Source organism: Garra rufa, chromosome 4 (genome assembly GCF_049309525.1).
Source record: "Garra rufa chromosome 4, GarRuf1.0, whole genome shotgun sequence".
NCBI lineage: Eukaryota > Metazoa > Chordata > Actinopteri > Cypriniformes > Cyprinidae > Garra > Garra rufa.
The window spans coordinates 32,240,902-32,266,440 of record NC_133364.1 but is presented as its reverse complement, the minus strand read 5'-3'; the positions used below and the strand labels follow the sequence as shown (position 1 = coordinate 32,266,440).

General features: G+C 37.7%; 1 protein-coding gene across 1 annotated transcript; it reads left to right on the top strand.

The window, feature by feature from the left end:
- The first annotated feature begins 14,598 nt into the window (after positions 1-14,598).
- On the top strand, positions 14,599-24,148 carry LOC141333829 (NACHT, LRR and PYD domains-containing protein 3-like). The gene is made up of 6 exons (XM_073838978.1): positions 14,599-14,716; positions 15,728-17,593; positions 21,639-21,812; positions 22,099-22,269; positions 22,509-22,555; positions 22,636-24,148. Exons 1-6 carry the CDS (start codon positions 14,664-14,666, stop codon positions 23,211-23,213), a joined length of 2,889 nt encoding a protein of 962 aa, XP_073695079.1. The 5' UTR covers positions 14,599-14,663; the 3' UTR covers positions 23,214-24,148.
- Positions 24,149-25,539: the final 1,391 nt, after the last annotated feature.

Here is a 25,539-nt window from a genome sequence, read left to right as displayed (position 1 = left end):
CCTAAAGTGTATTGAATCATGATACCGAGCGTGAACGTACCTTGAATATCTCATCTCGGTTTGTGTCCTGCTGTCCGAAATCTGGGGTCAGTTAGCCGATGCTCACAACAGGTTGTCAATGAGAGTCAATAGGGCATCGAAGTAGCCATGTAAATAAATCACTGTTTTATGCCATTTACGAGGCACAAAGTAGCTCCACACTTCATTGGTAGACTTCCAAGGGCCCTGACATTTAAAACGAGACATTGAGAACTTTGAAAAAGCACCGGTAGTTTATTTACGAGAAGATTTATACAGACATTCCCCTTAGTAAAATCACCGGCCGCCGCCATCTTGAATTTAGTCACGATAAGTCAAGTGACGAGCAGGAAGGAACTTATCAGGTTATCAACTTATCAGGTTGTAGTTTCCTTCCTGCTCGACACTCGACTTATCGTGACTAAATTCAAGATGGCGGCGACCGGATTTTTTCTTGCAGGAACTGTCTGTATAAATCTTCTCGTAAATAAACTACCGGTGCTTTTTATGAGTTCTCAATGTCTCGTTTTTCAGGGCCCTTGGAAGTCTACCAATGAAGTGTGGAGCTACTTTGTGCCTCGTAAATGGCATAAAACAGTGATTTATTTACATGGCTACTTCGATGCCCTATTGATTCTCATTGACAACCTGTTGTTAGAATCGGCTAACTGACCCCAGATTTCGGACTGCAGGACACAAACCGAGATGAGATATTCAAGGTACGTTCACACTCGGTATCATGATTCAATACACTTTAGGTCAATATCACACCGGACTTCTCCTTTAAGATACATTAATTTGAAGCTTGAAATGATTAAAGGAAAACACAAAGTAGTAAATGATAGTAAAATAACAAAGATTTGTCTTAAAAACTTTTTAACATACTATCCCAAAGGGATTAACATACATCTAAGCTGTATACAATACTAGCAAACACTTTTATGTTGTGACTTCCTGTGAATTTAGTTTAAATTTCTTAAGTGTGTAAGCCTACACTGCTGGTTTGTTGAAATGGTGTTCATAGTGTTTTGTTTTTTCTCTGATCTTTATATTAAGACTGACACTATTGAAGTCAGAAGAGAATGCATCCTCAAAAGTCTCTGCGTGTACCTTAATGAAGATCCAGAGAAGCTGGTGAAGCAATACCTGGTATGTTAATTTATGTGTTCACTATGGAGATTATCAGAGTTGGAGTGGATGGGGTTTCCTGTGTGTTCCCATTAGATTTAAAATTAGTTTTAATGGCCTTATCTTAACCTATCTTCTCTCACTCACTTAGTGACACGCACCATACTGTAGTGCAATCCCAAACCGCCCCCTACCTGCTACAACTTTACAACCAATTGTCACTCCAAATCAAGTCACTTGCTGTTGTGTAGGGTCACTTAAATAAGGGGGAGGGTATAAACACATCGACTTTTGGGAAGTCCTCACCTTTCTCAGACTGAGACAGGAAATAATTGGATAATGATGGATGTCGAAATTACATTTATGGTTAAGTGAGTTTGTGAAAGGAGAATGATTAAGCGACTTAATTCCAGTATTTAGCACTTTGAGTCTCTTTTCTGGTTTGTTTAGGATGAACTAACTAGAGTGGTGGACACAGAAATGTTGACGATGGGTCCTGTCTTGACTTTTTGACTCGTTTAGAATCGCCTTTGAACGCTTCAGAGTGGCTTTCTACGAGCATTCACAAACATGTCTATAAAACAACCCTTAACGTTCGTTTTCAAAACTTAGCAACTCACCGAGTGGTTAATGGTGTTCGTTGATTATTAAAAACAAGTAGCGTAGCGAAATACAGTTTCTGTCGTGTTTTATTTGCCATTTTGTAAAATCCCATTGATTTCTGTTGGAGGACTCAGTGCTCGTTGATATTACTGCGCTTCAGACTCAAATATCGAGCGGAAGTTTATACGCGGTTGTGAGGTATCTGAAAATAGCAAATAACAAACAAGCAAATAACACGGATTGATATATTATAATTGATATAATAACACAGACTCTATAGCAAATAACACGGATTGAAATCATACATTGCGCCGATATATTTGTTTTTAATCATCAACGAACACCACTAACCACTCAGTGAGTTGCACAGTTTTAAGAACGAATGTTAAGGGTTGTTTTAAGTACATGTTTGTGAATGCGGTAGCCAGCCACTCTGAAGCGTTCAAAGGCGAATCTAAATGAGTCAAAAAGTCGAGACAGGACCCATCGTCAACATTTCTGTGTCCACTACTCTAGTTCATCCATAAACCAGAAAAGAGACTCAAAGTACTAAATACCAGAATTATCCTTTAAATAAAAACTCACTACCACATAAAAATTATTTGGCCTGTTTTTTTTCATCATGTAATTCTTCTATACATGAACAAAAACAGTGTATCAAATGTCTGTTTGCGGTAAAGTAACTTATTACTGATCTTTTTGGAAATAACCAGGCCGGTTTGGGAGCCTCTCTCCTTGTCTTTCTCTCAGACAATAACACACACACACACACACACCCCATACTTTTTTTTCCCTTTAAGACAATATACCTTTATTCGAATGGAATAACTAACACTGAACTCATGATTACAACAGACAGGCCCTTGGTATGGCTTAGTTGAAGTATTTCACCGACTCAGCTAAACAATTTTAATGTTAATTGGCTATTTGATTATATTTGCATTATTATGAATATGGATCAAGTTAGTGATAGCTGTTTAACAGTAATACTGTAAAGATTGTGTGCTATAAATATGCATGTAATGCACATCAGTAAAAAAATCTTTGTCCTTGTTCATTTTATTTTTTGTCACAGGATGTCGATGAAAGCACTCAAATGGCCATAGTGGAGACAGTATTTGGAATCTTTGTCATTCGACAAGAAGGTGCAGAGCCTGGCGATGACCCCGCGGATGTTGGTATTGTCCTGGAGGGGGTGGAAGTGATGAGTGAGTTGGGCAATGTAGCTTTTGTGATGTTGCTGGGGCTTGTCTACGCGCTAAACCTGAGCTACCCCCAGGAGCTCAAGTACACTTTTGAGGTTTTGCAGAAGATCATTATGGAATTGGATGGAAACAAACTATCCAACAAAGGACAAGTTCTCAAAACACTGCTTTCCCGTTAAGAAACATCGCCATAGCAAAAGCTACACCAGAAAACTTGTACCTTCTGTTTTGTTGTTTAGGTACTCCAGCACATTAAACTACAGGTGTAAGTGCAAATCTTGAAGGGTAATGTGAGTATAAAGACAGGGCCCCGTTTCCCATATCAGTGTTGAGTTCATCTGGGGGTTTTTTGTGCTCTGTTTTTATTAAAAAATGTTCTCTCTGATGCAAGGTCCAGTCTATTGGCACTTAAGGAAAGCTGTATGCTTCTCATAAAAAATTAAAGGGATAGTTCAGCCTATCCCTTTAAGACTAAGCTACGTTTAATTTTTTTTAAGTTTAAACATTTACAAATTTCGGGAGTTAAACTTTATTGTAAGATCTCCATTTGTCTTGTTTTTACCCTTGATGCCAACCATACTGTAGTAGTTGTTTTAAACTTGTTTAAAAAATGTCCCTACGTTTCAATGTAAAAAATTTAAATATATATTTATGCAAAAAATGTTCTAACTTTGGTAAATATTTTTTATTAACTTCTGTGTGAGTTCACGATCACATAAAACCACAGGTGCAAGATGTACAAAGTGCAAATGTTAAGAGTAGATTAAGTGGGATGTGAGTGTTTTCCCTGTATTCCCTGTATTCTCATAACAAACTTGAGATATATTTCCTTGTGTTATCAACAAGCAACTCAACTGTGTAAAACTATGTGCATTATAATTTTGGAAATACAATTTGATTGCACCTTTTCTCATTTGTTGTGTGTTGTTTCCACCATTAGAGTTTGTTAAAAAGGTTTTAATTTATTCAACTCAAAAGCTATTCTTTGAAGTAATGTAATTAAATCATGGAAAGGATTTCCATGTGATTAAATGGCTTTCTTTCAGCATTAAGCACTTTTGTTAGGCTAACTTAAATAAATTAGTTGGTCCAAAACATTGCTAATTAGTTGGGCTGACACTATTAAATTAAGCTGTGCCCAACCATAGTAAATAAGTTGAATCAAACTTAATAAATTAAGTTGACCCAACGTAAGTACATTAAATTGGAATAACAGAATTGCATAATGCTGAAAGAAAGCAAGTTAATCATGTGGAAATCCTTTCCATGATTTTTTTATGTTCATTCAAAGAGTAATTTTTTTGAGTGTAGAACACCACACACATAAATGAGCCAAAATGCTTTACATGTCTTGAAATAATAACTTCTGAACATTAAACATTGATTGACTGCCTTTATTCACCTGCTTCTTGTGGTTTCTTATCAAAATCCTTAGAAGTAAGTAGTGTAAATTGCACCGCTAATGTCATAGAATAGCATAGTTTAATAACAGTGGGACAGGGTTACAACGTTTCCCATCTGCGCGACTGGAGTTTAAAACAGGTTAGTGTCTTCTGCTGGCTTGCGAAGCTTTAATAAACTATCTTAACTGATAAATAACAAATTGGAGATTAAAATAATAGCAGATTTGTCTCATTTTAAATGAATACTAAAAACTGAAATGAAAAGTTTACTTCAGCCAGAAATGTACTTTTACTATATGGTAAAATAAATATTTTGGTTATTTTATTTTTCCCAACCGATAACCAACGTCATTATTATTAACCGACAAGATTATGTTAAATTACAATTCAATTTGAATTGATACGTGGCTGTGACTGTCACAGTTCTGTCTGTTTATGTCTTTGGTTTCGCCCATTGTCTCCCCCTGTTGATCTGTGTCATTTTGGTTTAGCCCCATCATCTGTGTCATCACCGTCACCTGTGTTTAGTAATTAGTCTGTCTTTATAAGTCTGTTTGGTTCTCTGTCGGTCTTTAATCGTTGATTGTGTTCGTGTGTGGATGTTCCTGCCTGTTCCTGCTTGTTACTGCCTGTTATTCTAAGGATATATTAAAAGATAGTGTTAATTGTATATTGTTTCTCGTCTCGTCCGTCCAGCACGTCTACACTTATAACAGAAAGACCGACCTCAACAGTTTACTCGGCACGTTTTCCCTGCGTTTATTTTTTCTCGTTTTTTACTCAGTGTTTATTTTTTCGGTGTATCATGGACCCTACTGTTCTCCTGATCCTCCTGAGGCAGGGGGAACGCTCTCTTGAGGACCACACACGTGAGTTTCTCCTCCTGGCTAACCAGTCACACTTCCCGGATAGCAGCCTATGCGTCTACTACCACCTAGGACTGAACTCTGCCACCAAGGCGCTGCTATCCGGGGAGGGTCCTCAAGAGAGCCTGCCGGATTTCATCGAGTGGGTGCTGGCGTCCTGCCAATCTTCCTGGACTGTCGGCGTCGTCGAGGAGGACGTCAGCCCCACTCACGACCCAGAACCCAGCCAAACATCCCCCCCGACATGCGGAGTTACAGCCCGAGCCCACCGCAGATGGAGTGCCAGAGCCGAGAGCGACAGAGCCTGACCCATCTGACCAGGTGCGAGAGCCGGCATCAACATCCGTGACGGTGGATTGTCACGTGGAGCAAGAGAGGGCGATAGAGAGCCCTGCCCACTGCACCACCGCTGAGGGTGAGCTTGGATCTAATTCTGGGGATTTAATAGACTTCTTCTCGGATCTTGCCCAAGATAACTCATGTGACTTAATAGACTTTTTCTCTGAGCCACTGACCTGCATAGACTTCCCTCCCACCCGCCCTCGTCTGTCTGAATCTGCCTGGTCCCCGCTGGTTCCGCCCAGCCGTCCTGAGTCCCCGCTGGTTCCGCCCAGCCGCCCAAAGTCTACCAGGTCAGCAGTCAGTCCCCCAGCTCACCCTCAGCCCACCACCTGTGCAGTGGGCTCGCCGCGGGACTGCCAGCTTCCATCGGCGTCTCGGCTGGAGGATCCCTCAGCTCCGCCTCCAGCCTCCGAGTCCAGGACTCCGCCTCGGCCCTTCGACCCCGCGGTTCCACCACGGCTCTCGACGCCCTCCTCTTCATCGTCGCCCGTCGATCCACCAGCTCCACCGGGCTCCATCGTCTTTCCCGCTCCGCCCTGGTCAGTCGTCACCCCATCGGCTCCTCAGGACTCTGCTCCTCCGGCTGTGCCTCGTCGCGCCGTCCCACCGGCTCCTTGGGACTCCTCCTTCCTGCGGGCACAGCCTCCATCCTCTGTCGCTCCGGCTCCGCCGCGGATCTCCGGGTCTCCGCCTCCGCCTCGGGCGCCAGAGCCTGTTCCACCTTGGCCCTCCGGATCCTCGGCGTCACCCCGGATCATCGGCTCTCCGTCTTCGCCTCGGGCTCCTTCTCCATCTGCTCCGCCTCTGTCGGTCGGCCCCATGGAGTCGGCACGCCTTCGTCCACCATGGTTCCTCCCTCCGTCGGCTCCACAGTGGGCCGTCATCATGGCTGTGGTCTGGGTCTGTTCCTCCTGCCCTGGATCCCTCCTGTCTCCTCCCTGGCTCCTCCCTCCGTCGTCGCCCCCTTGGACTGTCTGTTCTGCCACCTGGACTTTTGTTTTGGTCCCCCTCCTGGTATCGCGTCCTCCACCGAAGCCTCCTCCAGTGACTCTGTTGTTTTGTTTTCTTGCCCCTCTTGTTCATTTTTGTTTGTTCTTTCTATGGCGCGAGGACGCGCCTTTTCGGAGGGGGCGTAATGTCACAGTTCTGTCTGTTTATGTCTTTGGTTTCGCCCATTGTCTCCCCCTGTTGATCTGTGTCATTTTGGTTTAGCTCCATCATCTGTGTCATCACCGTCACCTGTGTTTAGTAATTAGTCTGTCTTTATAAGTCTGTTTGGTTTTTGAGTTCTCTGTCGGTCTTTAATCGTTGATTGTGTTCGTGTGTGGATGTTCCTGCCTGTTATTCTAAGGATATATTAAAGGTTGTATCAGCGATTTCTAGCCTGAAACATAAAGTGTCAAATTCAGCTGACCTTTCATCACGATCCGCTCGCTGCCTGCCCCATAAATTGTCTGTGAAAAAACCGCGTCTCTCTGGTCAGCCTAGGGTCCGAGATATGCCAAAAAAACAATCGGCACTACCAACCTTTCCACACATAAACAAACAGTGTTCCAACCAATCAGCGTCAGGGGTTTGGTGTTGTGGACTTTCGCTCCGCCTCCCTCACATCCCTGCACCAGTAGGAAAGTCCACAACACCAAACCCCTGACGCTGATTGGTTGGAACACTGTTTGTTTCTCTGTGGAATAGTTAACAGCGTCGATTGTTTTTTTGGCATATCTCGGACCCTAGGCTGACCAGAGAGACGCGGTTTTTTCACAGACAATTTATGGGGCAGGCAGCGAGCGGATCGTGAAGAAAGGTGAGCTGAAATTGACACTTTATGTTTTAGGCTAGAAATCGCTGATACAACCTTTAAAAGATAGTGTTTATTGTATATTGTTTCTCGTCCGTCCAGCACGTCTACACTTATAACAGTGACACATTAAAAACAGCTAAATTCGTTTTCAGGGATTAATTGTACACAAGCAAAAAGCAGCATAAACATCAGAACGTCACGCACATCATGCGCAGAGCTTGTGCACAGAGAAAAACCTAATAAAGCTATATATAATAATAAATAAAATAGGCCCATGTGCGAAATATATTTTTCTGAATGAATAATAAATTAACTCAAACTAAAGTAAATAAAATTAACACGTAGCAGCCTATATGCAGAATTTCAGGCAATTTCTGTGATGCGTTCTTAAACAAGCATCTTGTTTCCTTTTTTTATTTTTATTTTTTTTACAAATACACATCCATTTTTTATTGTGATTGTACACAAAAGACATTTGTAAAATAGCCTAGTTTTGAACAATGCCTAATTCTTGAACGAGTATTGTAAGCTGTATCCACATATGGGGAAAAAATCAAGTGATCCTGTCGGCGTTGCGGGCAGTTAGACATTACTAACTGGACAACTTTCATCTTTAGAACAAAATACATCATACATTTCATCGTTTTAAAGCAACATCAAATTAAGATATGCATGTCTGAGAGGTAGCTCATCTTACCATATATAGAATTTTGGATACACTGACAATATTGATTTGTTTTTGCGATTTTGGTGCTGTACATTATGATGGCAAGCTGCCCATGCCCTTTTTTTTTTTCTTAAAAAAAATAATTGAAGGAAAAGGGACTGTTAACAGTTAAACCGAAGTTCTTCCGGCTGTGTCAGGGTGGACATACTGGACTGTAACAATGTCTAAAGTTGTTTAAAAATGTCTAAGCATTGGCTAAAGACAAGTGTAAAATTTAAATATAATGTACAATTCTGATCACTTGAATAAATACGTTTTTTTTTTTTTTTTGGCATTGCTGTTGTTGAGAATCTGCTGTTATCAAAAACATAAAAAAAATAATGATGAAAATAATAAAATTAAAAACTGCAGAGCACTGTATTTTGTAATTGCATGTGATTCACAAAATATTACTGCAAAACAATTGTCATGAAAAGAGTTCTTGAGAGATTATGAGAGTCTTCTTTGCTGTCCTTTTGACTTACGACAGCCCTTGTTTTAACTTAAACGTATTTAAACTTAGCAGAGCCTTGTGATGCGTCCGCTCATCATCAGTCCATTGGGTGTCTAACAAGCACGTCATTTCCGTTAAGTTGACGCATTCCCGCACCTTACACTTACATCAAAATGAATTTACATCACATTACAAATGTACTTATTTCAACTGAATACAAACAGATTAATACAAGAAATTATGGAGTTAATTTTAAGAATGAATTATGAAACAATTATACAGAATATCTCAGAAACAGCTTTTACACCTTCTTTTAACTGATCGTTTTTTTCTGTATTATTATTATTATTATTATTATTATTAGCCTATTATTGTATATATTTTTATTTTCGTTTATATTTGTTTTCCCCCTTAATTGTGATCTCTTTAACGTTCATGTAAATGATACTGTAAATGCTTGATATGCTATATGACTGATTTTTACTGGAATGTAGTTTAAAGGTTGAATTGAACACATTTTGTTTCTAATTAATTATTAATTAATTTCTAATTTTCTAATTAATAGTCTAGACTATATAAATACTATAGTGTTTCACTGAGGAATGAATCATTCACATAGTTTCATTTGTAAATGAAAACATGCTCATTTATCATCACACATGGGCATAAATACAATCATAAAGTCAAAACTTTATTAGTATAATTGTCAGGCGTAAAAAAAAAAATAGCCCTTACCAGTTATTAAAATAATAGCCTAATAATAATAATAATAAAAGTAATAATAATAATAATAAATTATAAGTGACTTAATTATTATTATTTTTTAATATTTATTTTGTATTGCTTTACCTAAATAACGTTCTGTATATGCTATTTGCCATATATTTTGCAAATATTGTAAACGACAATTATGCTAATTATGCTGATAATCCTGGGTTACTATGGTCATGCAGGTTTGTTTATGAATTAAATTGTGGCCACGAGAAATGGATGTCGTTCCCTCATCATCGCATCTTGTGGCCACGACATAAGGATGTCGTTACCTCGACAAAATGATCTCGTGAACCGAAGGTGTCCCCTCCCGGTCACAGTGGTAGGTGGTAGTAGAAGTAGAAATCTTGGTCATCAGGAGTTGTAACACGCTGTGTTGTTGTGTACTGCGTTAGACTATCTGGGACTTACATATTGTTGCATTTTTTTTGGTTTGATTGCTTCTATTGTCCCCCTTTGGTTCTATTGTCCACAGTCGGTTTGGATAAAAGTCTCTACTAAATGATTAAATGTAAGTGTCATATGATATGATACACATTACTTAAAGGGGTGCTATTATGCTTTTTCACTTTTTGAACTTTAGCCAGTGTGTGGTGTGTACATTTGGGCATAAAAAAACCATCTACAAAGTTACAGATCTCAAAGTCCACTCCAAAGGGAGATATTTAGTTTTTAAAAAGTCCCTTTTCAAGAACTACAACGAACGGCTCATTTGGACTACAGCATTTGTTTTCCGCATGCAATGATGTCACAACGCGGTATCCCGCCTACAGAAATTCAATTCGTTAGCGGGTTGGGGATTCGCCTTACTTTAGCATGTATTATGGACAGCCGCTTCTGGGATGCTTCAGCGAGCCGAAGGTCGTTTCAGCTTTAACTAAAAGAGTCCGCAAACTGCTCCGGAATCCATGCTCCATTGACGTGTGTTATAGAGGTTTCAAACACATGCAGAGTCGCGGCTGATGTAAACACGAACATTGACTAGTGATCAACCGTGCACGTATTGAAGCCGCGCCGTAGATGTGCAGTGTGTGGTAAGACATTTATTCATCATACAGTGTAGATAGCTTCACTAGCCTTATGGTTTAGGGCATGTAAATAATAAATACATTAGCACAATAATGCTAATATCATGTATCCACGTTCTCGCAGGCTGACGATAGGACCAACACTACTGTAGCGTTTTATTAACTCACCTTTCATGCATCATAGGTGTATATGACTTCCTTCTTTCAGACGAATGCAATCGGAGTTACATTAAAAATAATCCTAGCTCTCCCAAACTTTAGAACTGAACGGTATAGATGAGTGTTTCTCTCCATCAGTCCGAAACAAGTCGATCCATAATAAAAAAAGTGCCTCACATGGCTCCGGGGCTGTCGGTAAAAGCCTCCTTTAGCGATCTGATGTGGTTTTGTAAGAAAAATATCCAGATTTAAAACGTAAGAATCACTTTAATCTAGTTTGCTGCTTTGGGAAGGGGCGCAGCAGGGCGGGACGCGGTCTACGCTGTTTGCCAATCGCAACGCGGTGGGACTGCTGACCAATCACAACATATTTGGTTTTTTGGAAGGCGGAACCCGGAACTAATCGAGCCGTTTGTGCCAGCCTGGGGAGAAAGCTATTGTAATAATGTAAATTATGTGAAAAATAATGCGTTTTTCGAACCACTAAGCATGGGAACATATTCAAGTACACCCCCAAAACAAAATAAAGACTTTGTAAAAGAGCACAATAGGACCCCTTTAACTCACAATACACAGTACATTTACAGTATTAAAAATAATAGATAAAATAATAAATAGAATAGTAAGAAAACAGTATTAAAGGGAAAGTTCACACAAAAAGGAAAACTAACAAGGTGTAGGTGATTTTTTTTTTTCTAAATTTTTAGCAAAAATTCTTGGTAATTTATAAAATTTGAATCAGTTTCTACATCACTTTGAGAGTGAAAAAGCATATACAGGCAACAAAATTAATACATAATACACTTTCTCTGTGTTCGTTTCAGCTACATTTTTACCTTTGTTATACAATGTAATTTTATGATGATTATTTTAAAATAGAAAAGACAAAAACATTGTATACTAAACACAATAATGCTAATAGTTAATTCAACAAGATTATAAATTATAAATTATACATTTATTCAACAAAATGCTTAGTTTAAACAACTCATCAGTAAACATTTGTTGGTCTCTCTAATTTTGTTGTTTAAACTTAGATTTAGGTTAGCACAATTTTCTTGTCTTGTTGGGTTAACTACAAACTTATTAGTTAGAGTATAAAATTTAAACTTCACCCTTTTTTTTAGCTTCACCTTTGTTACCCCAACTATTAAATCTAGGTTTAAGGTTTATTTTTTCCCCTACAAATATTTATCTTATTTAACACACATTTAAAGGCAGCCAGGTAACAAATTATTTTAAGTTGAATTGTTTGTTTTTACAGTGCAGTAGGCCTACTTAACTGTCCACAAGGTGTGTTTCAACCATCTGCCCTGTTCAAGTCATTTATGAAGTGATAGATTGTATTTGCCACTAGGTGTCAGTAGTGTTACACTTATATCACAAACCAGAGGTGAAGCTGTGTTGGAAATTGCAATCTTTTACTCACTCTCTTTTACTCACTGTCTCTGTTATATGCTCAGTATACTATGCTGGGCTACATGAATTTAACCTCAATAAAGGTTAGCCTGGAATGAATGCATATTTTATGGAAAGAAAGGCATCATATAATTTTTGTGGTATTATGGAACTGTGTAGATGCTGTTCATCTTGCAATGTAAACAAATCAATTGAAAGAAACGAGAACAACTGGTTTTTCAAGTTACTTTAAGCAACTGATAAAGGTTTTAAGCTGTGTAGCAGATGGTCTTTCGAGGGCTTAAAATTCAAGCTTGAATTTGACTTCAGAGTCCAGTAGATGTGTCTGATATTTACTGCAAATTTGTTGTTTGTGTGCATCGTGCAATGATTTTCCTTACATGCTCCTGCAATGACTCAGTTTATAGTAAAACCATTAAAATGGAATCTGGAAATGGATCTTTATGGGATAGGAATAATGAATGTTGAGAATATTACAATATCAATAAGATTATAGAACAGAACGTCATATACAAAAAGCCGTAACTAGGTCATCCATGATTTCTCATGTGACAAAGGAACAATACTGAGCAGTACAAATTTAACAGAACAGAACATTAGTCTCCACCTCCACCTCCATTTTGTTGTAAAAACAGAGTAACTCGATTCCTTGTACACAAAGTGAAAGTAAAAATAAGAAAAAGCACACGCAATTTCAGTGCTTTCAATGACGGGAATCTACAAGTCTCATATTGTGTGGTAGGTCCAGAAATATAGTTTACAAATATGGTCATATAAATTGTACCATTTGTATTATAGCTTTTGAAGTAGATTTTTGGACTGATGTTTGTATTCTTAAATGGAAATGGAAATGTCAGTGGGTGATCATGGATTTAATCACGTTTGATTTTACTCAGACTAGTATATTCATGTTTGTATTAATGTGTTAAAGTCAGTGGAAAGAAAGGTGTCATGTACTTTTTTATATTATAAAATTGTGTAGATGCTGTTCATCTTGTCACATAAACAAAACAACTGAAAGTAACAAGAGCAACTGGTTTCTCAAGACAGTGTTAGCAACTGTCAAATGTTTTTAGCTGTGTGCAGTAGAAGAGTATTTGAGAGCTGAAAATCAAGCTCGAATTTGACTTCAGAGTCTAGTAGATGACTTTAAAACCAGGTCAGTTATTACTTATTTTTTACGGAGCCCCTAAGGCAGGGATCCTCAAATCTGGCCCACGAGATCCCCTTTCCTGCAGAGTTTAGCTTTAACCCTAATCAAACATGCCTGAACATGCTAATAGGCCATTAGAAAATCACAGGGAGTTAAGTTTGATCAGGGTTAAACCCGGGACTGAAAGAAACTATTTATTTTATGCTTAAATGCAAACGCTGCAAAACCTTAAATTGTAATAAAGTCAAACATAAGAGGTACTTCCATTCACTCTTTGCAGGGTACGTAATGACGTATCGGAAAACAGTGGAAGAAGTCAGCTTGATTAAGATTGAATTTGGAACATCAAATCATTGAAACTGGCAAAGAGTCAATCTATGAACGGAAGGTTATAGTTAGGAATTTATTTGTTCCCTATAGAAACTGAATATTTTCGGGTGAAAGCATGATTTAAATGGGTACAGCACTTATTCATACACAATTGCTCTCTCAACAAATCCGAATTTGAATGAGCAGAAATCTGTAACAAATTGCTCTGCTCCGCATACTGTGGTCGTGATCGCACACGTCAAAGGTTGAGGAGTGAAACAGATGAATCATTGTAATTTAGAATCACGTTGAATCACAGAATCACAGAATCACGTTGGTGTTTGTATCCTGTTCGTAATCTCTAACGATCTGTTAAATTAAAAGTGCTTTGTCATGTTGGTGATGACACCTCTCTTGCAACATCTTTAGCTTTTCACAAATATTATACTTTGCTTTTTTGACTTCTGATCACAAGTGTAGCCAAACTTTGGAGCGCTTCGATTAGCGAGCAAGGTCCTGGCAGATTGGACCACACCTAGGAATCAATAGGCGGAATCTAAATTTTTATTTTACAAGAAGTATCCAATTCCTGACCTTGAGTATTCGATTCTGAAATTGGAATCGATATTCTGCTGGATATTTTTATAGTACAATGACCAATTATATGTTAACGATCAAGGACATTTTGGTTTCTGTTCATCACCCCTTTAAACAAATGGGTTTGATATGTATTGTGCCATTTTAAAGGTAAACTAGAAATAGGGCTTGTAAAGATGTTATATGTTTTTTATTACATTTGTGTTTCCATGTTTAGGTGTGAAACCAGTCTTTAAACACTTTGTGGAAGGAAGGCCACTGCATCTAAAATTAATCTCAGTGAAGAAAGAATGGAGAATTCTAAATCTAAAAAAACTCTCTGCAGGAAAGCAGAAGAGTCTGGCACTGATCTGCACCAGATGCCAAGAGCATCATCTCCACATCTTAGCACTATGTCTGTAAAGTCTGAAAGGTCCATGCCATTTGAAATACCTACATTTACTGCTGAAGCTATGACCTCTGAAGTCAGGTAACAAATTAATTATTTGTGCATTTAGCAAATGTTTTTATTGAAAGTGACTTGCAGTGCGTTAAAGCTATATAGACACAAGCCAGTTCTTGGAACAACAGATTGAATGACAAACTGGCAGGCAGTGCTAAAACTTTGTTTTGTTTGTTTGTTTATCATTATCAGCAGGAAAAAGAGAAAAAGAGAAGCATCACCAGGACCTAGCTGTGTGTCTGCAAAGAGTGATGACTCTATGAAGATCAATCTTTCTGCACTCAGTGATGCAACCATGACCTCTGATCCTTTGTTAGTATAAACATGGAGTTGTTGACTTAATATGTGGATTTGATGAACACCAATTATACAAACATGACAAAAACAGCAGCAAACCTTTTTATTTTTATACACATGAATCTTTGATTTGTTAATTCTATTTAACCTTTTTAACTGAGAAAAGTACATAGAAAAGATTTGTTTTCACTGACCAAGGTAATTGTATTTTGTAAACATTTTTTTAATTTGATGTCCATAATTTGATGTCTTCCCCCATCCCAAAAAAGGTTCCACAATAAGCAGGCAAGTTGGTAAGAGCTGAGGGTATTGTGATGGGGTACAAAAGGAGCATCCACCAAAGTCTCAGGCTTAACAAGCTAAGATGCATTGCGGCTTACCACTTTGTGCTTAACTTCATGAGAGTATTGTCAAATAATAATAAATAAAATTCCCAAAACAAGATTACCACACATAATATTGTGAAAAGACTTAGGGAATGTAAAGAAATCTCAGTTTCAGTACAGCAAGGGCAGAAACTTCTGTTTTATGTGCATAACCTTTAAGCTCTAAGAAAATCATGATGGTACTGCATTCAATATAGCCATGTGGTCTTAGTAATACTTAGAGAGCTGTTGGGAAATCATTGCTTGACAAGACTGTCTGTAGTCAATTCCTGTTAATGTCCTCTGTTCTAAAACAATAAATAAAGTGTAATTAAAAGGAAAGGTGAGGTGACACAGTGGTAAATATGCATCTGTCTCAACATTTTCTGTAGGTCTTGCAGACATCGAATTCAAAATTTGTTCATATTTACATAGAGTTTGCCAGTAAAGACACTGGAAATCTTTTTTTAATCTTTTCCCAGTTAAATAAAATTTCAAGATAATTAAGGAATAATCACATATTCTTTTCTCTTATTGAATTTGACAAAACTTAATAATTTTTTCATAATAACTGGAGTTTATATATTTGAGAGATTTATTATTAATTTTATTATCTAGAAAAACGTATACTGCATGTCATAAATATTTTTTTTCTTTTTAGCAGTGGGTTGGAATACTGCCTGCCTAACAAAAGGAAGCAAGACATAGACTCAGCCAAACAAAAGCTTGAAGAGAAAGAAGACCTGGATCAGGATTCTAATCAACCAGTCAACGTTCAACACAAAAACAACATGAAGAACAAGTATGAGAGATTATCTGAGGGAAACAAACTACAAGAGACTCAAACCCTCCTGAACAGGATCTACACACAGCTCTATATTTTAGAGGGAGAAAGTGAAAAGGTAAATGAAGAACATGAGGTTTTACAGATGGAGAACACAGCTAGGACACAACACTTAAAAGACACTCCAATCTACTGCAATGACATCTTTAAAGCCTCACCTGAATCAGGATGTGAGGAGAAAAACCAAATCAAGACTGTTCTTACTAAAGGCATTGCTGGAATTGGAAAAACTGTCTCTGTGCAGAAGTTCATTCTGGATTGGACAGAGGGAAAAGCCAATCAGGATGTGGATTTCATGTTTGTGCTTCCATTTCGAGAGCTGAACTTGATAAAAGATCATCAGTACAGTCTTCACAGACTTCTGATGGTCTTTCATCCTGAACTGCGAGATCTGGATTCGACGATTTATGAGGCATGTAAAGTTGTGTTCATCTTTGATGGTCTGGATGAAAACAGAATTGAACTGTTGTTCTTGGATAGTAATACAGTTTCTGATGTGACTGAGACTTCATCAGTGGGTCTGTTGCTTTCAAACCTCCTGAAAGGAGATCTGCTTCCCTCTGCTCTCATCTGGATCACCACCAGACCAGCAGCAGCCAATCAGATCCCCTCTAAGTACATCAACCGTGTGACAGAAATTCAGGGATTCAATGAGCCTCAGAAGGAGGAATATTTCAGGAAGAGAATCAGTGATGAGCATCAAGCCAGCAGAATCATCTCACACATTAGAAGAGCAAGAAGCCTCCACATCATGTGCCATATACCCATCTTCTGCTGGATTTCATCCACTGTGCTTCAAAAGCTCCTGAAAAAAGATCAGAGTGCAGAAATCCCTCAAACTTTGACTGAAATGTACATCCACTTCCTACTGATTCAGATCAACATGAAAAATCAGAAGTATGTAAAGGGAGGTGAAGAGAAACTCCTGCAGTCCAACAGAGATGTGATTGTGAAACTTGCTGAACTGGCTTTCAAACAGCTGATGAAGGGCAATGTAATGTTCTATGAGGAGGACCTGAAAGAGAGTGGCATAGATGTTACTGACGCCTCAGTGTATTCTGGGATTTGCACTGAGATCTTTAGAGAGGAATCAGTGATTCATGAGAGGAAAGTCTACTGCTTCATTCATCTGAGCTTTCAAGAGTTTCTGGCTGCTTTCTATGTGTTTTACTATTATATAATAAAAAATGACAACACATTGCAGTATTTGGATCAAGTACATAATCTCCATAGGGAAACTGTACAAAAAGCCCTTCAGATGAAGAATGGAGAGCTGGATCTGTTTCTGCGGTTCCTGCTGGGTATCTCAATGGAATTTAATCAGAGACTCTTAAAGGATCTACTTACATACACAGTAAACAGCTCAGAAAGCATCAAGAAAACCTCACAGTACATTAAAGACAGAATAAAGTCTGACAAATATCTCCCCACTGAAAGATCCATCAATTTGTTTCTCTGTCTGCTGGAGATGAAAGATCAGACGCTGTACAAAGAGATTCAAGATTTCCTTAAAAACTCAGACAAACACTCAGAGAAACTCACTCCTGCTCAGTGTTCATCAATCACCTGCATGCTTCAGATATCAGGGGAGGTGCTGGATGAGCTGGACCTGAAGAAATACAATGCATCAGAGGAGGGCAGAAGGCGATTGATTCCAGCTGTGAGCAACTGCAGAAAAGTTCTGTAAGTATACTTTATTTATATCATGTTATCCAAAACAATAAATAAATGTCCAAGCTCAGATGAATTAAATGAAACATTAAGAGTAGACAACCTTTTTCAGGTGCACTTTGAAATTCTCAATCAAACTGACCGCATCAGTAATTAAATGTGTCATATTAAATATACTGTATTGTTCTTATTATACTGTCCAAACACTTGTATGCCAAAAAGTGGGTATGCAGTTTTATTAAGGAGATGATTAAGTGGCTCTGCATATAAATCACACACACACACACACACACACACACACACACACACACACACACACACACACACACACACACACACACACATGTTGGGTTTACATGTTTTATGGGGACATTCCATAGGCGTAATGGTTTTTATACTGTACAAACTGTACTTTCTATCGCCCTACACCTACCCTACATCTAAACCTAGCCCTCACAGGAGATTGTGCATTCTTTTACTTTTACCATCAAAAAAAAACTCATTGTGCATGATTTATAAGCCTGTTTCCTCATGGGGACCTGAGAAATGTCCCCACAAGGTCAAAATCTACTGGTATTCCTATCCTTGTGGGGACATTTGGTCCCCACAACGTGATGAATACCAGGTACACACACACACACACACACACACACACACACACACACACACACACACACACACACACACACACACACACACACACTGGTTTCTATGGGTCATTTAAAAAGTATTTGCAGTATCCTCTACCCTTCTTGGATTTACTTCTTCCAAGTTCTGGTAGGTGGAACACAGGATTCAGGATGTGTCTCAAAAATGTTAAATTATTGCTCCCCTCTAGTATTTCTGTTATTTATGAGCTAAATTTTTACCTGTGTTACTGTGTTACAGTAAATATATTTATAAACATATTATGGCTGTCACTTTAATGCCTTGATCTTAATTAATCTTAATCTTACTTAGTCATGAAAAATTTAATGCATTATATTTAACACAACACATTACGTGATGAATCCTATAGAATGCAGTTATATGCCCCTTAAAAATGCAAGAGATTGGGGCTAAAATGCCCAAATTTTTGTCTCAAATTGACATCATATGATATAGTCAAGTGATATAACATGAGCAATGAGTGCACTATCACACGAGTGCTGTTTTTGTCCTAAATACAACTAGTGCAAATGTGATTTAATACAACAGTTCAATAAATAAGAACTTAGTAATAACGTAATAAAAAAAAAATCCTATGCAAATACCTATTAAAGCTTCAGTAGAACTGTTGTGCGTTTCCAAGCAACACACAATTTCTGAATGAATTTTTGTTTTTAATAAATCGGGCAAACAAATTATTCAGTAGCCCATTAAAAAAAGAGCACTACTTCCTGAAAGAATCAACTGTTTGAATGAATTGAATGAATGAATGGCTCAATGACTCTAAATTCATAGCAGTGATCAGCAATGCAGTGATTAGTTGGCGTCAAGACAAAAACATAATGACATCACATTATTAAAAAAAAAGAACATCACACTCCTGACAAAAACAAGAGAAAAAAATAAGTGAAATGTGTACTCTTTTCAGGACATGATTCCCAAAGCTTTCCATTATACAGGCCTTAATTTTTTATTTTAATGTTGTAATAAATTCAATCAATCAAGCAATTTATTAAATTTCACCTGTGAAGCAGATTTATTGTGTTAATTAGATTTGTTAATTGAGTCTCTTAATTAAAAATCAACAGCATTTTTTTAAAAGCAATCCTTCAAGTCACTTGCATAATGGCTGTCACTGTTCAGGTTAATGCATGAGTCGAACTAACTGTACACTATGTGCATAATAAAATTGTAAAGTAATTATTCCTAACCCTAACCCTAACTTTTACATTATTATTATTTAAAATTGTTATTGATGCAGTTGAATAATGTTTATGTAAAAAAAAAAAAAGTACGTTTCTCTGCAGAGCCAAATGGCCTCTAGCTCCCCATCTCTGGATGTCCTGGTCAACTTAGCGATAGGGTAAGGGGTAGGGTTAGGATGTGGTTAGGTTTCTATCTTCACCCATTACCTCCAGCGAGGGGGATCTAGTGCTCCAGCTCCTCCCTTTTGGCTCTGCAGTAAACACCCAATAAACTTGCTCCAACAGGGTTGGTCTTACAGTCTTGTTGCTATGACAGCAACTCTGGCATGAGCTTTGAAGAACCTAACAATCCATTATCATACTAGTGAGAGTCAATGTAATCGAACAGTGACCTCTGGTGGTGGACAGACGCAAGACCACAGACTGTCAGGGTTTAGTCTTGTCTGTTCTGTCTTCCCAGTGTTTTTCCCCCTCTGTTTCTTGTAGTATATGGTTTAATCCTTGTTCTCCCCCTTTTGGTTTAGTCTTAGTTGGTTTAGTCTTGCCCATAATTGTATCTTCCCCCTCGTTAGCCTGTTATCTCGTTTGTAACCACGTCTTGTTTTCAGTGTATTTAAGTCTGTGTCACACCCCAGTGTCCGTCGATAACGTTCCTGCCTGTCCATCTGCACTCATCAACCAGCTATATTGTGACACAGACAGGGTTTGTGACCCTAACACGTAATAGTCTAAACAAACAGAAACAAATCACACATACATGGGAAGGGCAAGTGAGATTAAAATGAATGAACGCGTTAGAGAAAAAGGGAATGAAGCCATCTGCAGAGAACCATCAGCACCTTGGTAACAAGGAGTTCACAGCTTAAACCTCTGGTTAGTTTAGTCAAGCGCAGTCTCAGATAAGAGTTTTAATGATTCAACAGTTCAATGGTGATGGAGTTGCAATCACTATCTTCGGGGTAGAAAAGTGACAAGTCCAAAGGTGTTATTTTCTAAGGTTAAAAGTGAATACATAGATGTAGTTGAGGGTTGCAAGGTGTGGCTGTGCTGGCCCCGGGGACTCTGTAAGTCCCACACATGCAGACAAATCAGCAGAAGAAGAGAGAAAAGAGGACGGGGTCAATCCGACAGTGCCCTTTAACTTCTGTAGAGGTCACACTAGATTGATTGTTGATGCAAAAACTATTAAACATTCTTATAATACCAGTAGTTGAATGTATTCACTATCATTTAGATCATCACAAATTTGTAGATTGCAAAGATGCTGTAGTTGAGGTTACATTAGCTAGTGGTTCTGTCATTAAGTCTGCATAGAACAGTATACAATATAAAAGACAGTATAAAACAACAGTATTAATGCATACAGTGACCTGGGGATATATGAATGTTCATTCATAGAAAGGTTTGGCTATGAATTATTGAAAGCAGTCCTTTGAGCAGTATGTTTTTGTTTCGAACTGACTTCCAGAAGGGTGAAGTGTAAGGGTGAATCTATTAGGCCATAAAACCACTCTTACCTTGTATTGTGTCCTTGATGCTATGTTAGAAATATCAAGAAATATCAGTGTAGACACAAAACCACTGAAACCAACTCAAAGCTATGTAGTATACATGCCAGTCTAGCATGTGGTGCTGTAATTCTGCCACAGAGATACACTAAAAATGGAGAAGAAGACTTGGAATATGTGCATAAACCTTGCATGCTGTATAAAAACCTAACACAACAAGAAGAATGGAAAGGATTCAAATACACTAAGATACAAAGTTCCACTGATACAAACACTTTTCAACTTAATTAGTACTCACAGTCTCTCATTCTCTTTTGACACATACAAATTCTAACACATCCCTGCTGAAAAAAAAAACTGCTAAAACCAGCCTAGGCTGGTTGGCTGGTTTTAGCTGTTAACCCAGGCTGGTTTTAGAGGGGTTTTTGCCACTTTCCTATGGTCTTAGCTGGTCAGGCTGGGAGACCACCAGCTAAAACCAGCCACTTCCAGCTTAAAGCAACTCTCCAACCAGCTTTGTTTTCAGCAGTGATACAAAATCTTCTCTAAACTTTGCTCAGAACACCAGATGGCTACAAAGGAAGTGATGATGTGATTTTTAAAGAATCAGACATTCCCAAAACAACAAAGAAATAACAAAATAGTAATAACACCTCAAAACTTACTGAACTGTGTATTTGTGTTTTTTTTTTTCAGTCTTGCTGAATGCAATCTCACTGTTCAAAGCTGTGAAATTGTGGTCTCTGCTCTTCAGTCATTCAACTCTCCTCTCAGAGAGCTGGACCTAAGTAACAATGACCTGCAAGACACAGGAGTGAAGATGCTCTCAGATGCATTAAAGAGTCCAAACTGTAAACTGGAGAGACTGCGGTATGTAAGCATAGAAAATAATAAATTAAGCATTTAATTTTGGACAGTAGTTGATGGATCTTGAATGATAATTTCAATAATTTTGAATGATAATTACATTTGAAATAAAATATTTTGGCATATTGGTGAAAATGTGCTGACAGTGATAAATTACATCAGGACTAGTTCTAAAATGTTTAAGCTGTTAAAATCATGTGCTCAATTATGTTTGAATAAGCATATCAATCATTCATAGACTTAAAATACAGTGCTCAATTAATCAATCCATGTACCTTTCTTTTTCTAGATTATCTGGCTGTATGGTGACAGAGGTTGGCTGTCGTTATTTGGATTCAGCTCTGAAATCAACTTCACAACTAAAAGAGCTGGATTTGAGCTACAATTACCCAGGAGAAGTCGGAGTCAAGCTGCTCTCTGACAGACTCAATGATCCAAACTGCACCTTGGAAAAACTCAAGTATGTTAGATTAAATTTGGCATGGTACAATTCAAGGGTGTCCAGACTTGTCTAAGGGGGTGCAGATTTGATACTTAAAGTATTGGTATAGAAATAAAAAAGTTTGATATAGCCTCTCCCTAGTAAAATATTTTCTATAAATATGTAGAATTACTTCTTAGATCTTACAATAGTTAAGTTATGAGCATTAATGTTAAACTGAAACAAATTTACTGTACCAGTACTGTGTTTTTTTTTAGTGTGGAGCATAATGAAGTCATCAGAATCACACCAGGCCTACAAAAATGTAAGTCTGTTTTCAGTTTCCATTCATTTGTTGTACTTAATTTATTTTCCACTAATGTTTTAATTTCTTTTTTTCTTCAGATTTTTGTAATCTCACACTGGATCCAAACACAGCACACACAAGCCTCTTAATGTCTGAAAACAGAACAGTGACACATGTCAAAGATGAGCAATCATATCCTGATCATCCAGAGAGGTTTGAGCACTATGAGCAGGTTATGTGTGAAGAGAGTCTGACTGGACGCTGTTATTGGGAGACTGAATTCAATGGCAATGGTCATGTAGCAGTTACATATAAAAAAGTCAGTAGAAAAGAAGGGATTGATTGTCTGTTTGGTCTCAATGAACATTCCTGGTGTCTTTTCTGGATTAACCGAGGCAATGTTTGTACTGCCTGGCACGATAATAAGAACACTGATGTATCTGAATTTGTCCCCTCTCTGTCTAAAAGAGTAGGAGCTTATTTGGATTGGCCAGCTGGCACTCTGTCCTTCTACTGCATCTCTGACACACACACACTCACACACTTATACACATTTAAAACCACATTCACTGAACCACTATATGCTGGATTCAGGCTTTATCCTAAAGCCTCAGTATCTCTGTGTCAGATTGAAACATCTCTGGTAAGAAATAATCCAGAACATGAATCACTCTAGATAGTGGGATTATAGATTTGGATGTTTTTCTGAACCTTTTTAATTGCATCGTAAATTGTATAGTGGAGAGGTGATAGGAAGGGACAGGAATGAGGAAAGGTTTTTTGTGCATTTCTGTCACCAATGGAGTTGGGGTTCTTGGCCTATGTCGCTTAGTTGGGGACACTTAATATTTGGCAGTATAAATTGACTGTACTGACAATTTTGCAGGAGAACTGAACTGAGTTGAATGACGATGTACCTGTTTTTTATAGAGCTTTTCAGCTGAATTGAATTAATTTCATGAATGATGATCTTTACACAGTTGTTGAACAGAACTGAATCAGCATTATTGTTTTGTTTTGTTTTGTTTTTTACAACCCACTAGGCAATTTTTAATTTTATTTTTTTGGGGTGGAGGAATGTAAAACAATGTAAAGCATTGATTTCATTTAAATCTGCTTAAAGTCATGAAGATTTTAAGAATTCTGAATTGTATAATGTACATTATAAACCAGTTGTTTAAATGTAATTTTATTGTAACTAGTTTTAAAGTGATAAAGGTATTTTTTTTTGTAGATTAAACAACACTAACTCTTGCAGTCAAATCCTAAAGAATAATCAAAGCTATATTAACACAACCTGTTTTAAATGTGTTGTTTACAAAAAGATTATTGATGTAGCTGTTTAAGTGTGTCTAAATCCCCTTAGTTTCCATTGCTCACATTGAGAAGCTACTGTACGTTTAACTTCCCATTGGAATTAATGGAAGAGGCTGTAAATAGCATGTTTGTTTGTTAAAAGTTGTAAGTGTAAAGTAAGGTAATCATTTTTTAAAGATATTGCAAACTATTATGTCACTTAGAAAAAGGTGATTACACACCTGATGAAAGTTCTGTAATTTGTTAATGTGCGAAATTAAATGTATAATTTTTTTGTGACTTCTTGGCTATCGTTTCCACAATAAAGAAATAAAGGTTTTCCCAAGATTTCACAAGTTATCAGAAATGTTTTGTTTTTTTAACTCTGATTACAATAAAACAACTTTGTAACAGCAGCAAGTTAATCACTAAAAATCTATCTATGTATATATTGAAAGTCTGTTCTCAAACAACTCTTAGATAAAAAAAAACTGACAAAAATTAGCACTGTAATCTGATTAGTAAAATCTCTAGCACAGTCAATCAAACAAGGACATCAATAAATCAAGTACCAAAATATAGAGCTTTTTTGATAGCTGCTGATGCTGTTGCGGAACATTAATGCTAAGGTGCTTACCATCACTGGAAATCCTGACAACTTTGACTGGCAAAAAAAAAAAAAAAATGGTTTCAAAAGGTTTTATCAAAGGTTGGACAAAAGGGCAAATTTTGATGTCCTCTTTTGTAATTCTGTTGACTATAAATAACTTTGCAACTACATTTCAACTATACTGTTAGTAGACTATTAGGATAGGGTCATAGTTAGTAGAATTAGGTCAGTCGAGGATCAAAATTAAGTGTTGGCAGATATTAGGCAGTCTACTAATACTCTAATTGTCACGATCTGGGCTGTGGGGCTTCCCTCAGCCACCTGAGGTCGCTGTTTTCCCTTCCCTGCACAGCACTTCCTAAGTATTCACGTCTGTTTTGTCATTAACACTGATTCACTCACAGCTGTTCACCATTTGGACTTTTCTATAAGAACTCTCATTTCTCACTCCTGCTTCATGTCTGCATTGTCTTCTGTCCTGTGTGTTATGTTGTGTTCTTGAAGATTCCTGGATTTTGATCGTGTTCTGGATTTTGTTATTTTGAGTGAATCAGTGTTAATGACAAAACAGACGTGAATACTTAGGAAGTGCTGTGCAGGGAAGGGAAAACAGCGACCTCAGGTGGCTGAGGGAAGCCCCACAGCCCAGATCGTGACACTAATGACTGGTTGTTGACATTTAGTTGCAAAGTTCTAACAGGGTCCATCAAAATAAAGTGTCAGCTAAATTTCAGTTAAAAACATTATTTAATAACAATTTATGCATTATAACTATGATGGACTTTCAATGATCCTACACTTTCATTAATACATTTACTTAATATATACTCAATAATGCAATAGTAACATTAAAAATCGGCTGATGAATAATGGAAAAAGAAAAATAAGAAAAATATCCATGTTTAAAATGTAAGAATCACTTTAATCTAGTTTGCTGCTTTGGGAAGGGGTGTGGCAGTAATGAACGCCGGCTAAAGCAGAGTTCAGACTGCACGATTTTCAAAGCAATCAAGTCACAGACCTTTTCACACTGCATGACTATCTGGGGTAGCAGTCCGTCGCTGCTGTGTTCACACTGCACGATGGATCGGCGACG